At 38.9% G+C, this 14683-nt stretch overlaps 1 protein-coding gene across 1 annotated transcript in view; it reads left to right on the top strand.

Annotated features, from left to right (window-relative positions):
- The first annotated feature begins 1139 nt into the window (after positions 1 to 1139).
- The window catches only part of LOC117297408 (transitional endoplasmic reticulum ATPase), a 28616-nt gene continuing 15072 nt past the window's right edge, over positions 1140 to 14683 (top strand). Inside the window, exons 1-9 of the mRNA XM_033780429.1 lie at positions 1140 to 1295; positions 4077 to 4179; positions 6100 to 6272; positions 6733 to 6813; positions 10883 to 11075; positions 11268 to 11399; positions 12203 to 12439; positions 13214 to 13349; positions 14562 to 14674. Of these exons, the coding sequence (XP_033636320.1) occupies positions 1279 to 1295; positions 4077 to 4179; positions 6100 to 6272; positions 6733 to 6813; positions 10883 to 11075; positions 11268 to 11399; positions 12203 to 12439; positions 13214 to 13349; positions 14562 to 14674 (1185 nt within the window). The 5' untranslated portion in view covers positions 1140 to 1278. The remainder of the gene's footprint in view (positions 1296 to 4076; positions 4180 to 6099; positions 6273 to 6732; positions 6814 to 10882; positions 11076 to 11267; positions 11400 to 12202; positions 12440 to 13213; positions 13350 to 14561; positions 14675 to 14683) is intronic.

Below are 14683 nucleotides of genomic sequence, written 5' to 3'. Positions count from 1 at the left end.
CCGCGTATGTACATGCGGCTGGGATCTAGCATAGATATAGAATAGAATAACTAGATCGGCTGCGCATACAAACGCGGGTTCTGGCATGGGGCCGCCATGGCCTATCTACCATGTTTATTTTCTGCGCGTTGCCCTCAGCCTGTGACATTTTCTGCTTGTCGCTTTTAGAACGTGAAATTTTTACCGCGTCCATGGTGAACCGAAACACAGGCAATGGTGCGTTTGTACGTGCGGCCGATCTAGTTATTTTAATTCTATATCTATGGGATCTAGTTATTCTATTCTATATCTATGGTTTTTTACGCAGCCGCACGATGGTCGCGTCGAGTACTGGCCTATATATGCAGCTTGGCATATGCGCGCATGCGGCCAGTTTCTAAGTTGACAAAACAGTATTGCACAGCATGTGTTTGTGCAGCCATTGTGTAAGTGGACAAAACAGCATCACGTAGCGTTCAATAAATTAACACAAACTCCAACATGTACTTCATATGCAACGCGCATGCAAAATGAGCAGCATAATATAACTCTATGAGTGCACTGACACTGACAAACAATGCGCACTCTGTAATTTTCCTCAACTAACATACGCAATGCACAGCAAATTTGAGTGATATGAGAAAATGACCCAAGAAAATTCGCTTCGTGGGAAATGAACCGCCGGCCTTAACGCGCGCGTATATGGCGAAGTGTCTTTTTTGCCACAGATATGCGCGCAATCAGCTAGCTGGCGGCGTGCAATGGCTTTACCGTGCTAGAAAACAAACTTGTGTTAAATACTTATTACTCATCACTTTTGAGGGAGTCTGGCAACAGTCTCATACCAGACTACAGTTGTAATCATTGTTTTATTTTGTACATACATTTAACACGCAACATAAAATATTAACTATTTCAAAATTAAAGAAATATTCAAAAAAACAAAATAAAATTTATATTGTGCTTGTTGTGTAAAACTACTTTAAATATTCTTGATTAATTAAGAATAAAATTGTTTATAAGTTTTAGATCGATGAATTGGAGTTCCCCTTTTTCTGCATACACGTGTAATAGTATTACTAAATGCATTGCAATGACGTCCTACAAATAAAAAACAAAACATACACGCATGTACGTATGACATGACACAGCGTAATAGAAAATTTAAAAGGCAATAGTCTTTTTATATTGAGTCGAGTGTGGACGTACTTTTAGCTGCGCCTGGACGAAGTTTCTTTGTAACAACAGGACAACTTCTTGAATTTGAAGAACAAGTATACATAGGCCTACCATTTGAAAATGGCGGATGGAGGAAAGTAAGTAAAGAAATGAATTACTTAGCCCAGGTTGCTTCAAATTCTGATATTATTGGTTTTGACTTTTGTTGATAAAAATTTAATAAAAATAAAGATTATTTAATTTTAAAACAAAGACCCTCCTCTACTCTAGCCTTTCCTAGCCTTTTTGTAAGTATGTGACAACAAATCAAAACTTTACTCAGTTTAAATTAGTGGGGAAAAGTGTAACCCAAAATGGAGCTTTAAAATGATGTATAGATCACTGTTCTTGGTGAAAAATTAACGGAGTTATGTTAATTTGGCATCCCAAAATCGGTCCTACTACTTGCGGTCAACTCGCCGACTTGCCGTCAACTCGCCGTCAACTCATTTTCGTGCCGTCAACTCATTGGGTCCTACTACTTGCCGTCAACTCGCCATCAACTCACTTGCGCCGTCAACTCGCCGTCAACTCCTCCAATATACATTTAAAATCCACAAAAGAAGCATAGAACTGTAAAGTATCAGCTCAAAGAGCATTCGTGCCCCCTTTTTATAGATTTTTCATGTAAATTTAATGAGTTGACGGCACGAAAATGAGTTGACGGCGAGTTGACGGCAAGTAGTTCTGTAGGACTGCATTAAATTTACATGAAAAATCTATAAAAAGGGGGCACGGAAGTGTTAAGTCTTGGCTATACTACATATTTCTCATGGTTTTCGGTAAAAATTCATTCACACACACAAAAACGACTTTGTGTTGATAAAAAAAAAGTACCAATCATTGACATCTTGGACTAAGACTAATCATTGGGAAAAAGCAAGATGGCGGCCGACAGTTTTTTTCGGCTTCGAGAATTTTTTTTCAAGAGAAAAAAAATCAATTTTTATTCCGAAATATGGCCTAAAACTTACGCCAGTATAATAGAATCGTCCAGGTGCGTCGAACGACACGGTGGTGGATATTACCGTTCGTTACTAAATTTGGGTAAAAAAAACGCTTTTGTTTACAATTAAAAATACAATTTTTTCAACAGTTTGAAAATGATTTGGGTGCATATGACTCTTGTGCATATATTTAACGGTTGACTTATGTTCAAATGTTCTGTTAAAGTGCATTTAAAAATTGTTGTCGTGAGTTGTCGGTATCAGTGCGACCCGTCCTCACCATTTCCTCATGCAGCTAAGAAATAAAAAAATTCTGGCGCCTTATCTACGAGCCACCCAGCAGTATAAACCTGAATGTGTTCACCTAACTCTTAGCTTGCTTTGTGTGTATTGAAAAGTGAAACAATTTCATTGATTCGTGCATGGCATTGGAATATGCGAATCAGCATGACGCCATCGGCCTGCCGAGCTGTGGGCCCGTGAAGGCGCAATCTACAAATCAAGGGGGACGAGCGAACTGCATGCACTTGCAAAACCGCGAAACTCGTAGGTAAAAGGTTGAATTATTTGGTATTCACTGCGCCTGCGTCGTTTACAAGAGATTTTATGTGCGTCAGTCAGCTGGCGTCAGTATGTCCGTCCGTGGTGCGTCATTTTCTGCGATTGGTAAGTCAAAAAATCGTTCGGAGGGAAGGACCATCCAAATCTGCAACAAGTGTGTCAATTTTTTGACTCAGGGTGGGTCTTTGGACACGCAAATCCGACTCACAAAGGGACAGTGACGCACCCTCCCCGGTGGTCCTGTAGTGCGTCTGATAGGTGTATAACTTGGCAGTATCAGAACCCTCAAACCCATTTACCAGGAACAGCGCACATCCAAATAAAATTCAAGGTTGAATACAGTTCCACATCTGACCAACATCAACAAATTCAATTTTGACCCATGTTAAAAAGCTAGTCACCAGATTTGCCCCATTTTTACCACTCCAAAAATCATGACACAAATTCTAGTTCTATTATTAGTAAGAACACAGAATCCAGCTGAACAGAATTTTGTTGAAAAACACTAAAGCATTAGCAAGGAAATATTTATTATTTTGAAGAAAAAGCGAAAATAATTAGGGCCTACCAGAGACGGGAGCAATACGTGCTCGCTACACCAACAAAAGCGAAACGTATAATTGTGCTATTTCGATCAATGTTGACAAACTCAAACACGACTGAGTATATATTTTTCTGGAAAATAAGGACTAAAAATCACCTGGGGCTGCCTAGTGTCTTTTTTCAGCCTCCAATCTCAGTTCGGACATGTTGAAGGTCGTCAAGCACTAAAAAACATTGACCGTTTCATGTTAAACATGGACTTGACTGTTCCTTAAGATTTTGCAATGAAACTTGCAATGGAAGTTTACTTAGCAATATGAAAATGTTCTTACCCACTCAGTCAGAGATGAAATTTGATTGCTTGCAAGACCAATCATGCAAAATGATGAGAATATGTTATCAATACACTTAAATACTGTGGACACTATTAGTAATTACTCAAAATAATTATTAGCACAAAACCTTACTTAGTAATGAGTAATGGGGAGAGGTTGATAGTATAAAACATTGTGAGAAATGCCTCCCTCTGAAGTTACGTAGTTTTCAAGAAAGAAGTAATTTTCATTGAATTTGATTTCGAGACCTCAGATTTAGAATTTGAGGTCTTGTAATCAAGCATCTGAAAGCGCACAACTCTGTGTGGCACAGGGTGTTTTTTCTTTCATTATTATCTCCCAACTTTGATGACCGATTGCGCTCAAATTTTCACAGGTTTGTTATTTTTGCATATATTGAGATCCACCAAGTGAGAAGACTGTTATTTTTTTTTTTCTTCTTTTTTATATTTTTTCTAATGCCTTTTTCTTTGTTTTTATTTATTTTATATAGTGATGATGTTGCTACAGCCATTCTGCGCACAAAGTCCAAGCCAAACCGACTCATTGTTGAAGATGCAAACAATGAAGATAACTCGGTTGTTTCTTTATCACAGGTACACAATTTGAGTAGTATTTGTTTTATAATTAAAGGGACACACCGGCTCACCGTTTACGCAATTTAGGGCTGTAGAATCATATACATTGTTTCATAGATGGTTGCTGTAAAAATAAATCATCAAAATGTCACGTAATTAGCGGGAAAAAAATTTAAAAACCAAAAGCGGTAAAAGGTCAGCGTGTACATGTTTCCAGCCGTTGCAACTGTCAAATCTACGTGACATCGTCGCACAATGTTGTAAGTAGACTGGTGCTTTGTTTATAGCAACGTTTTACTACGATGCAGCATAAGGATCCAGTCTATCCATAAATTATGAACAACCAGCATATACCATACAGATCAGGCAAATCCTTTGACGATGGAGGTAGTCAGTTTGGAATGTGATCATGGCGTACGTGCTCCCGACGTGCTAACCTACTAGAACTATTTCGGTTTCGTTCGGCTGAAACCGAAATAGTTCTAGTACCGACGTGCCAGGACCCAATTTCATAATAATATAAATAATAATGGAGTCTTATATAGCGCCGGTATCCGCCACAAAAAGGCGCTCATGGCGCTCGCTCATGATACAAAATAAACAGTTCAAAAGAAAGGAACAGAAAAAGTTTGTAGAGAGTCGCTGGTCATTGTTTAACTGCAAAGAGGTGGGTTTTGAGGACAGTTTTAAAAGATGTTGTATTTGCAGTCTTGATGTGGATTCCCCACCTTCCCCGCAGTAACCAAGAAAGAACGTGGGGGATTCAAAAGCGTCCTTGTGAGAATGTATTTTTAACGTAAGCCTAGCTTGACTAGGGATTGAACTTTGCGTAATTTTTTGTTATAGCGTAACAACCTAAACGATGTATATGGATTTTATAAGCGTAGCTGCGTAGCTTGGAACATAAGAATATCTTTTGGAACATAAGCGTAGCTGGGTATCTTGGAACGTAAACGTACCTGCGTATAGAACGTAAGCGTAACTTGACTTGAAAGCGTACCTTTTGTTATTATAGCGTAACTTGAAGAAACGTAAGAGTATCTTGTAATGTAAGCATAGCTGAGAAGCTGTGTCGCTTCGTAACCTTATCTTTTAGAACGTAAGTGTAGCTGGGTATCTTGCAACGTAAACGTAGCTGCGTATGGAAAGTAAGCGTAACTTGACTCAGGATTGAAAGCATACCTTTTGTAATTATAGCATAAATTGAGAAGGAACGTAAGCAAAAACTTGGAATGTAAGCGTAGCTTGGAACGTCATATCTTGGAAGGTAAGCGTAGCTGGATATCGTGGAACTTAAACGTAGCTGCATATGGAACGTAAGTGTAGCTCGACTAGGGCTTGAAAACGTACCTTTTGATATTCTAGCGTAACTTGAAGGAACTTAAGCGTAGCTGAGTAGCCGCGTAGCTTGGAACGTAACCAAATAATACCTCAACAATTTCAAAAATAACACTTCATTCACAGAATTAAAAAATATTTGTTTGACAAAATTACGCTTACCTTCGAAGATATGACGTTCCAAGCCTTTAAGGGTTTTGATACATTTTGTAGATCAAGTTTTTGGCCATGACATGAATCCATACTATGGAGGACCAAATGTGGACAACCCATTTTTCCTTAACTTTGGTGGAATAAACACAGGAATGTTTTTTCCTTTTTTCACTACAGCAATACTTTCTTTTCCTCTTTTTTCTTGCCGGTTTTCTTTTTTCCTCTTTTAATCATGGGTAGTTACAGACTGAAAGTGTTAATAGAAGTACAGTTTTTCCAATGGGAGTACCCTTTACAAAAATGGCTGTACCTTATTGCAAAAATGGCTTTGCCCTCTCAAATAAGGAACTCCAGGCTTGCAGTGGATCAGGTAAATATTGTTGAAATTTGGGTTGGGTAACTTTTAAAATCAATAGATTTGACATTTTTGTGTACTATGTGTATTAGGCTAAGATGGACGAACTTCAGCTCTTCCGGGGTGATACAGTTCTTCTGAAGGGCAAGAAGAGAAGAGACACAGTCTGTATTGTGCTCTCTGATGACAAACTAACAGATGAAAAGATACGCATCAATCGTGTAGTTAGAAATAACTTACGTGTGCGTCTTGGAGATATTGTCAGGTAAGTACAGGAAGTGGATATGACTGCTATTATTTTATATGTATTTGTTTGTTGACGTGTGGTAGTATTTGCATTTCTATTTTAGTTTTTGACTAACCACTTTCCTTGACTTGTGAATATGAACATGCTTAGGACTTTTTTTGGGGGCCCAATACAGGTGTATTTGGGGTTATGAACAATACTTGCCGAACATAGAGTACATGTAGCTAAACTTGTTTTGGGTCTTGAAGATTTGAAGCATTGTTGGCCAGATACTAAAACCTTCCAGGATTCTGAGACTGTGTAGACACAGTTTGAATATGGCTTGAAAATTACTAATTGTATCCGTCTCTTTTTCAAAAATATGTAATGACATCATCGCCAGACTAAAAAGGCATAACTCCTTTTCATCTTGTGAATAGAAACACAACGGAATTTTAAAAAATTAACAATTGATATTATGATTTTGTTTCTTTTACAGTGTACAAGCCTGCCCAGATGTGAAGTACGGCAAACGAATCCATGTCTTGCCTCTGGATGACACTGTGGAAGGACTCACTGGGTAAATACATTAATTGACCATGAATTAAAAATGTGGGCAGTTTAAATTTGTGTGGTTTGCTACATCATTGTAGCAGCATTAACTAAGGGAATCAATGTGTGGTGAAGAGGTTTTCAGCAAGTGGTGGTTTAAACTCATCGAGGTCTGGTTCTTGATAATTTTACCAAGACAAAGTCAAGGTAAATTATCAAGAACCAGGCCTCGGCGGGTTTAAACCACTAGTTGAAAACCGATTCAACACACTTTGATTCCCATTCATAAATACCTTTTCGGTAAAAAAGTAAAATAAATGCAACAATTTTAATTGTTCAATGATTTCTTTCAACACAACACCCCTCCAGCTATGAAATGGTAAGGCCCTCGGCCCGATCGGGTAAACAACTCCTTATAAGGGAATGCTGTGCGCGTCGCACATATCGCGTGATGTGGCACAACTGTCCCGGCCGTTGCTCTAGACCAATAGGAATGAAGAAACTGTTTTATAAGCACAGGTGCAACCTCGTGTGTCACGCCCATGTTTCAACACTTTTTACTGGTCATAAACAAAGGTTTATACACACCCACGTGACGCGCTCTGCACCAATAGGAATAGCGAAACTGTCTGAGGTATTTATGAATACCTATTAATGTATCTTTGTAATGCGTCCCAATTGTCCTTGTTAAGGGCCAGTCACACTGCAGCGATAGTGAAACCAATCATGATCACATCAACCAATCAGGCATGAGAATCTTCCGGTTTAAACCGGAATTCCGTTTTTTTTCCTTTCAAAATTGTGGTTTCCGAGTTCGATGTGAATTTGCTATAAAATTCGGGGGGTAGGTTTTTGGGGGTATACATTTGGATTTCTCTAATCCCTCTTCTCTAGTCAGACAATGTCAGTTTACCTTTGTAATTGTTATTATCGCGGATCCACACGTACGGCGTTCATGAATAAAACTGCACCTAAAAACTAAACAATCAATTGCCGTCCAGCAACTGGCCCAGTTTACGGCTTGTGGTCTTCCTGGCATCGCGCATGCATGCAGCAGCAGCGACAGATGTATAAACTTGCCTCATTCCTTGCTTCGTTTATAGTGGTACGGTTCAATAATGTTTGCGTGTAATGCGCTTGCTGCTGCAGCAAAGATAACACGTGTGGAGACTTTTGAAAGTCTACTGAAAAACAATGCACGTGTTTGCACCATGTGTACTGTGTACTGTGTATGTGCAGGTTTGTACATGAACCAATGAGCGGCGCGGCACGAATCTGAGATCGCCGGCAGGCCATGGAAAACTGGTACCTGTTATTGCCTCACAACCAGCGAAAGATATATTGGGAACCAGCGAACACACTGTACGTCCGGACGACGTGCTTTCTTCATTGGTTCTATTTCTATGTTGGGGTCTAATCTCAACCTCGTTCCAGTTATACCCTATGCTGAATAACAACCTCTTTCTCAAAAACACATCGCTCTCGCCAGATATATAGGCCTACATATATTTTAACATGTGCGTCGCCGACGGATCGTTAAAATCACAAACATTTAATTGCAAAAAGAATTTCTTTTACACAACCGAATTTCAAATCAAGAACCTATAAAAATGGTTTTTGGTGAGAAAAAAAGCATTTTCAAGGGCATAAATAAGGGATAAGATCGTCAGAAAAATTTAAATATTGTTACTATTATTTTTTTTTTGTCCTTTCTTTTTCCGGAATTGTTACAAAATCGCAGGCGACCTCAAAATTGTTTTAATTGTTTGAGCTTTACATTCCTTATTTTCCCTTAAACCTATTATTAAAATAAAAAAAAGGAAAAATCACACAAAAGTGGCTCACTTCTACCTGGAAAAATAGGTGTCAGAAATGCACCAGAGACCACCACAGAGCTTCTAAAATACCCAGAGCTCCCAGGGCCGATAAGCGGGCCCTGGACCCCGGCCGTAGGGGACTGCGCGCTCGTGTTGTGTGCTTCGCACACAAAAATGATGGAATATTGACATTTCCGATCAACTGAATTTTTGTCCTGTTTTTTTATCATCACCCATTCTCATGCCTTGCCCTAGATTGGATGAACAAGCGTGCACGTATTCTGCGCAGAGCAATTCAACCAATAGACTGCATTCCCTTTGCGTCGTGATGGGATCAAAAACCATTTATCAATAGATTTGTTGAGAACAGTTCATGCACTGTGTATTTTTTGTCATCCTTCATATTAAAGAATAGAAAGAGTGTTTGAAATTATTCCCTGATAAATTTGTATTATAATGCCCATCCACTCGTGTCTTTCAGGGATGTGATTTCTCTGGCTTTTGCCGGAATTCCGGCTTTTTCGACTCAAAAAGTCAACCAACGTGAATCATGTGAATCCGTTAATAAAATCGGGGGGTAGATTCTGCTAATTAATTATTCATGTTGAGTTTTGCATGCCGAAATGTATTTAATTGGTTTTATGATGACCGTTCTGCATAAAATTGTATTGCCATATATGAGAACGAGGTGGAAAGAAGACGCATAAGTTGTGATCGTTCTCACATTAGACCCGTACGGTTTGTTGTTTTTACTGGGTAGGAGCGTGTCTGCGCAATGTGCGGTGGTTTTACGCATGGTGATACGTGCGTAGAATAAACAAAAACTTAAAATGCACGAACAATTTAAAAATTGCGCGTTGTCAATGCTAGTAGAGCAAAGGACCGCTGCGCTGGAGCTTCTATTTTTGGTTTGCGTGCACAATATGGCAGCATTCTTTGCTCAGCCAACGACTGTCCACACATCACAATCTATACGACACGACTGTTTGGGGGATTCGTTCTGTTGTTTGTCTCGTCAGGATTGCATCGGTCATGGCGGCGTCAAAACAAACTTTGCAGACCCAGCCCTGATACTTCACTTCATGTACAGCATAGTCGTCGCGCACCGCATGCATTTATTCTGTCAACATCGTATCAAAATGGAGCAGTTACGTGGGAATTTTAGCGTCTCTACGAAAAACTACACAACGTGCATGACCAATAGTAGGATTACGTATGAACAAAAATTATTTATTGTGTATTGTAAGTAGTTGTTCTTTATTTTGTTGAATTAGATGAATGCTTTCTTTTTTCATTGGGTAACAGTTAGAAAATGGAAAAATTGGAAGAACTATTTTTTACAGGCAACTCAGAGGTTTTTTTTCAAACTGCCGTCGTGCCCTTCGCAACTTTTTATGATTGCCGTGATGCCCTTCCAAATTTTTAAAAATTGCCTTGGTGCCCTAAATTTTTACAAAAAGTCAAGGCAAAACTGCCGTGCCCCTTAAAAGCCGAAGTATCAGGGCTGGAGACCCATCAGTTCGAGACCTGGAAAAAGGTGTTCAAAATAAATTCCGCTGGAGTTGGCTGGAGGAGTCGGTCACTGTTGACGGACTTGATCTTCATTTGCATCAGTGCTATGAAAAATTAGTGACCGCTGGAAAAGTGATACTCATACTGTGATGACACCTTCACTATAAAAAAAAGAATAAGATTAAGAGTACTCCAGGAATTGGCCAAGAAATTAGACGATAAAAAAGAAGTCTGCCACTGGAAATAGCAGATTATTTTAAACACAGAAAATTTGGCAATGATTTTGTGTTTTATTTTCAATTTTATACTTATTCTGAACAAGGGTTTCCCAGCTGAATTATTGCAATATTTGATATATATTTTTTTCCCCCCTAAAAACACTGAAATTGGGCAACAAATAATGATTAACGCAGGTGTTCTAAGGAAGCTTAGAATGCACCACGGAGCATCTAGACTTCAAACTTTTTCCGGGCCCCACGCCGTAAGGGGCGCGCTTGCGCTCGCAAGGATAGGACTCACATTTCCAGACAGTTTTAGATTGTCTGGCTTTTTTTAAGACAAGCAATCTCATTCCTGGTCTTTTCAATTACTTTTTACTGGGAATGGCTCTGACATAGAATGTGATCTGTGTTGAATTGGAGGACCTTTAAAACAAAATATATTTTTTCACATTTTTTGTTCGTTATTCTATTCTTCGAAGCTGTGACAAATTACATAGGAATTAGTTTAAGACATTATCTTAATAGTTGCGTGTTCCTTTATATTCAGAAACCTGTTTGAGGTGTACCTCAAGCCTTACTTCACTGAGGCATATCGACCTGTACGCAAGGGGGACATCTTCCTTGTTCGTGGAGGTTTACGAGGTGTAGAGTTCAAAGTAGTTGAGACAGACCCTGGACCATACTGCATTGTTGCTCCAGACACTATGGTTCATTGTGCAGGTGAACCAATCAAAAGAGAGGTGAGTGATTTATTTACTTTGAAACGTTGAGTTGAAACCAACAGTTCTTTTCAGAATCACCCCAACTCATTTAGAGATTATCGTTACATGGTGTTACCGCAAACCTTTTCTTTATCGTATTTCCACCATGCAAAGTTTCAAATCCTAGTCAATTTGATTAAGCCTGTATTGTTTATTGTGTGATTATAATAGGAGGAGGAAGAAATCTTGAATGAGGTTGGCTATGATGACATTGGTGGTGTACGTAAACAGCTTGCACAGATCAAAGAGATGGTGGAATTACCACTACGTCATCCAGGGCTCTTCAAGGCTATTGGTGTCAAGGTAAGATAAGTTAGTTGCACAAGTTTGTCTGTATTTCACAGAATTACTCAAGCTCTTTTTTCTAATAAGTTGTTAGCTGTATTTCAGACAACTGTTTGATTGTTTCGTTCTACAATTACAAATAACTCCACTACATCACTTGGTTGAAGTTCAGGAAGAATTAAGCCACTTTGTTCTTGGAGCAGGCCAAATTTTGGAGAGCACCAAGGCCAGTAGATAGGGCACCAAGCCCTAAATGCTCATAGGCCATTAAATTATGAGAGTTGTAAAACAAAATAAAACCATAATGCATGACTTTGTTTTTTTAATTTTGATTAATTAAAAAGACACAACTCTCTTTAGTGCATTAGCTTTTTTTTTCCTGTACATATAGTTCAGAATTATGTTAAATGAACTGAAGAGATCGAAATGGTAAAAAATGTACAAAGTATTGTAAGTATCCAAAGAACTAACCAATTATGTAGGTCCAGTAATGGCTGAAAATCGTTACAATATCTTAAAACATAAAGGTACTGAACAGTGTTGTAGCTACGTGTAGACCAATTTTAGTTGTGGGCTCAAAACCCAATTTAGTCCATCATGGGGAGCGGTTCAACAAAATTGTTCTTGTTTAGATATGGGCCATCATTGCCGAAGTGCAATCTAGGGAAAATCTGTGCTGGGCAGCACAGTGCTGGGCAGCACAGTGCTGGGTGAAATTTGTTAGTCCTGGGTGAAATTTGTTAGTCCTGGCACTGCCTACTGTGGCTACAACACTGGTAATGGATTAAGTACACTACTAAATAGACACGATTTCTTTACAGCCACCAAGAGGAATTCTTCTTTATGGACCACCTGGAGTAGGAAAGACTTTGATTGCTCGTGCAGTAGCCAATGAAACAGGAGCATTCTTCTTCCTCATTAACGGACCGGAGATCATGAGTAAGCTCGCTGGAGACTCCGAATCCAATCTGCGTAAAGCGTTTGAGGAAGCAGAAAAGAATGCACCGGCCATTATCTTCATTGATGAGTTGGACTCTATAGCTCCTAAGAGAGAGAAGGTAATTCAATCCAACAATCCCGGCCATATCTCGTTGAGTCCCCGTGCCCCCTTTCAATGCTGGCTCACATTGTATGGTCTTCTGCCTTCCAGTCAAGATTGAATGGGGGTAGAAAGTGTTTATTGTCAGGGGGAAGTGGACAGGGAATGTTTATTGTAACGTTGGGAAATTTAGCTTGCAAACAATTTACTTGCCATACCTTGGTGTTGATTGCCACTTGCTAAAAGGAATTACGAGACTTTATATTTCAGCAGAAGACGGGTTGACTAGTAAAGAAGACTTTTATTACCAGTTACCAATGTGCAAATCAAAATGGTATTACAGTATCCTAACAAGACCAGGGATGAGATTCTTCTGCCTTTTGGCGGAATTCTGTCTTTCCGACTTTGAAAATCCGTCTTTTGTTTTTAAGATCTCCAACTTTGGCAAATTGACTTTTGAAGCCACAGGCGGGTCATATCTTTTCTTAAAGTCCACCGGGCAAGTCCAAAAATTGTTTCCTGCCACAATAAATGAATGGTAGGTGATAAATTCCCCAAAAGAGATCGTTTTAAAAATCGTAAAATAGTTTGACAAGTCTTGATTTGCGCTTTATTTAATGAGGTCGCGCGAGATCGTTTATATTAGTAACAGTATCTCATCCTTGAACGACAGAGTAAATTACATTTGGAATACATGTAGTGACATGTATGATTACAGATTAATACTGTTTTACAGTTGCATTTGTGCATTTATGAACTAAAGTATTTCCTTACTTGTGGTTTCTGTTGGCAGACACATGGTGAAGTTGAGAGGCGTATTGTGTCTCAATTGCTTACCCTCATGGATGGATTGAAGCAACGTGCACACGTTATCGTCATGGCAGCCACTAACAGACCAAACAGCATTGATTCCGCCCTCAGAAGATTCGGTTTGTACACAGTTTCGTTTTCAATTTATTTGTTTATTTATTTCATTTCTCGGGTAGATAAAAAGTACAATAATGCACATCAATTAGCTGAAAACATTTTGAAACACAGCAATGAGGAGTTTCAATACAGAAAGAAAAAAGAAACAGCTGAAGCCCGAAGGATTGGCTAAGAGAAACACAGTTCCTGTTTAGAAGCTCTCCTCTCCAGCTGATCCTAAAGAGAACACAAATGGCTGCATGAAGTGAACCATTTCTGAAAACCTGTTACAATTGTCTTGAGTTAATAGATAGAAATAAGAAAAAAGAACAATGCTACCTAAGCACATCTTACACCAATGCACCCTTCCCACACTACAAACCCACAAAAGAGCATTAAAGGTAAAACATGATTGTTGAGAAACTATTGATTTTGAGAACCTTTAATTTTGCATCTGAAAGCACGAAAAGTAAATTCGATGACCAACTGAGTCAAAATTTTCACCGGTTTGTTATTTTTTGCATATACATGTTGGGAAACACTAAGTGAGATCTAGTCTTTGACAACTACCAAACGTGTCCTGTGCAACACTGCATTACAAAGATAATGTGGAATTAGTGATGAATGTGCAGACTTGCCCCAGGGCAGAACTCCCCACTGTGTCTGCCCTGGCTTCCTTACCCTGCAGACAGAAAACAATGTGACGATGTTAGACTGATTATATAGCTTAACTGTTATTTAATTGTGACATTACACATTAACAACTGTTGGTAATTGCTCAAAATAGTTGTTAGCATAAAAAACTTACTTGGTAATGAGCAATGGAGAGCTGTTGGTAGAAACCATTGTGAGAAAGCAATAGTACCTTTTTAACCGTAACATGGTCTATGTAAATAAATACCTTGTACCTCATAGAAAAAAGAGTGAGCACTTTAAGAGCCCTCGGTTGTGATAAAGGGACATGTTACCACAAATTGCCCCTTCTATCTTGTGAAATAGTGAAGTCTCAGCTTTTCTGAAAGAGGCTTATGTAGATATTAACTGCTTTAGTTGATATCATCATATATTTTTTAGTGCCCTCAAGCGAGAGGTTCCATTCCCATACTTAATGCAACAAACACAATTCTACTTGTTTTTGCTTGCTATATTCTTCAAGTGTTGGACTTATTTCTAACTTTGCCCTAAATTGTTAATGTTTCAATATTGTTTTTGACATACCTGTTTATTTGATGTAGGTCGCTTTGATCGTGAGATTGATATTGGTATTCCTGATGCTACGGGACGTCTTGAGATTCTTCGCATTCACACAAAGAACATGAAACTAGCTGAAGATGTGGACTTGGAACAGGTACCAATC

This window comes from Asterias rubens, chromosome 12 (assembly GCF_902459465.1).
Source record: "Asterias rubens chromosome 12, eAstRub1.3, whole genome shotgun sequence".
Lineage (NCBI taxonomy): Eukaryota > Metazoa > Echinodermata > Asteroidea > Forcipulatida > Asteriidae > Asterias > Asterias rubens.
Note: the sequence above shows the minus strand (reverse complement) of the source record. Positions and strands in the feature narration are given on the sequence as shown.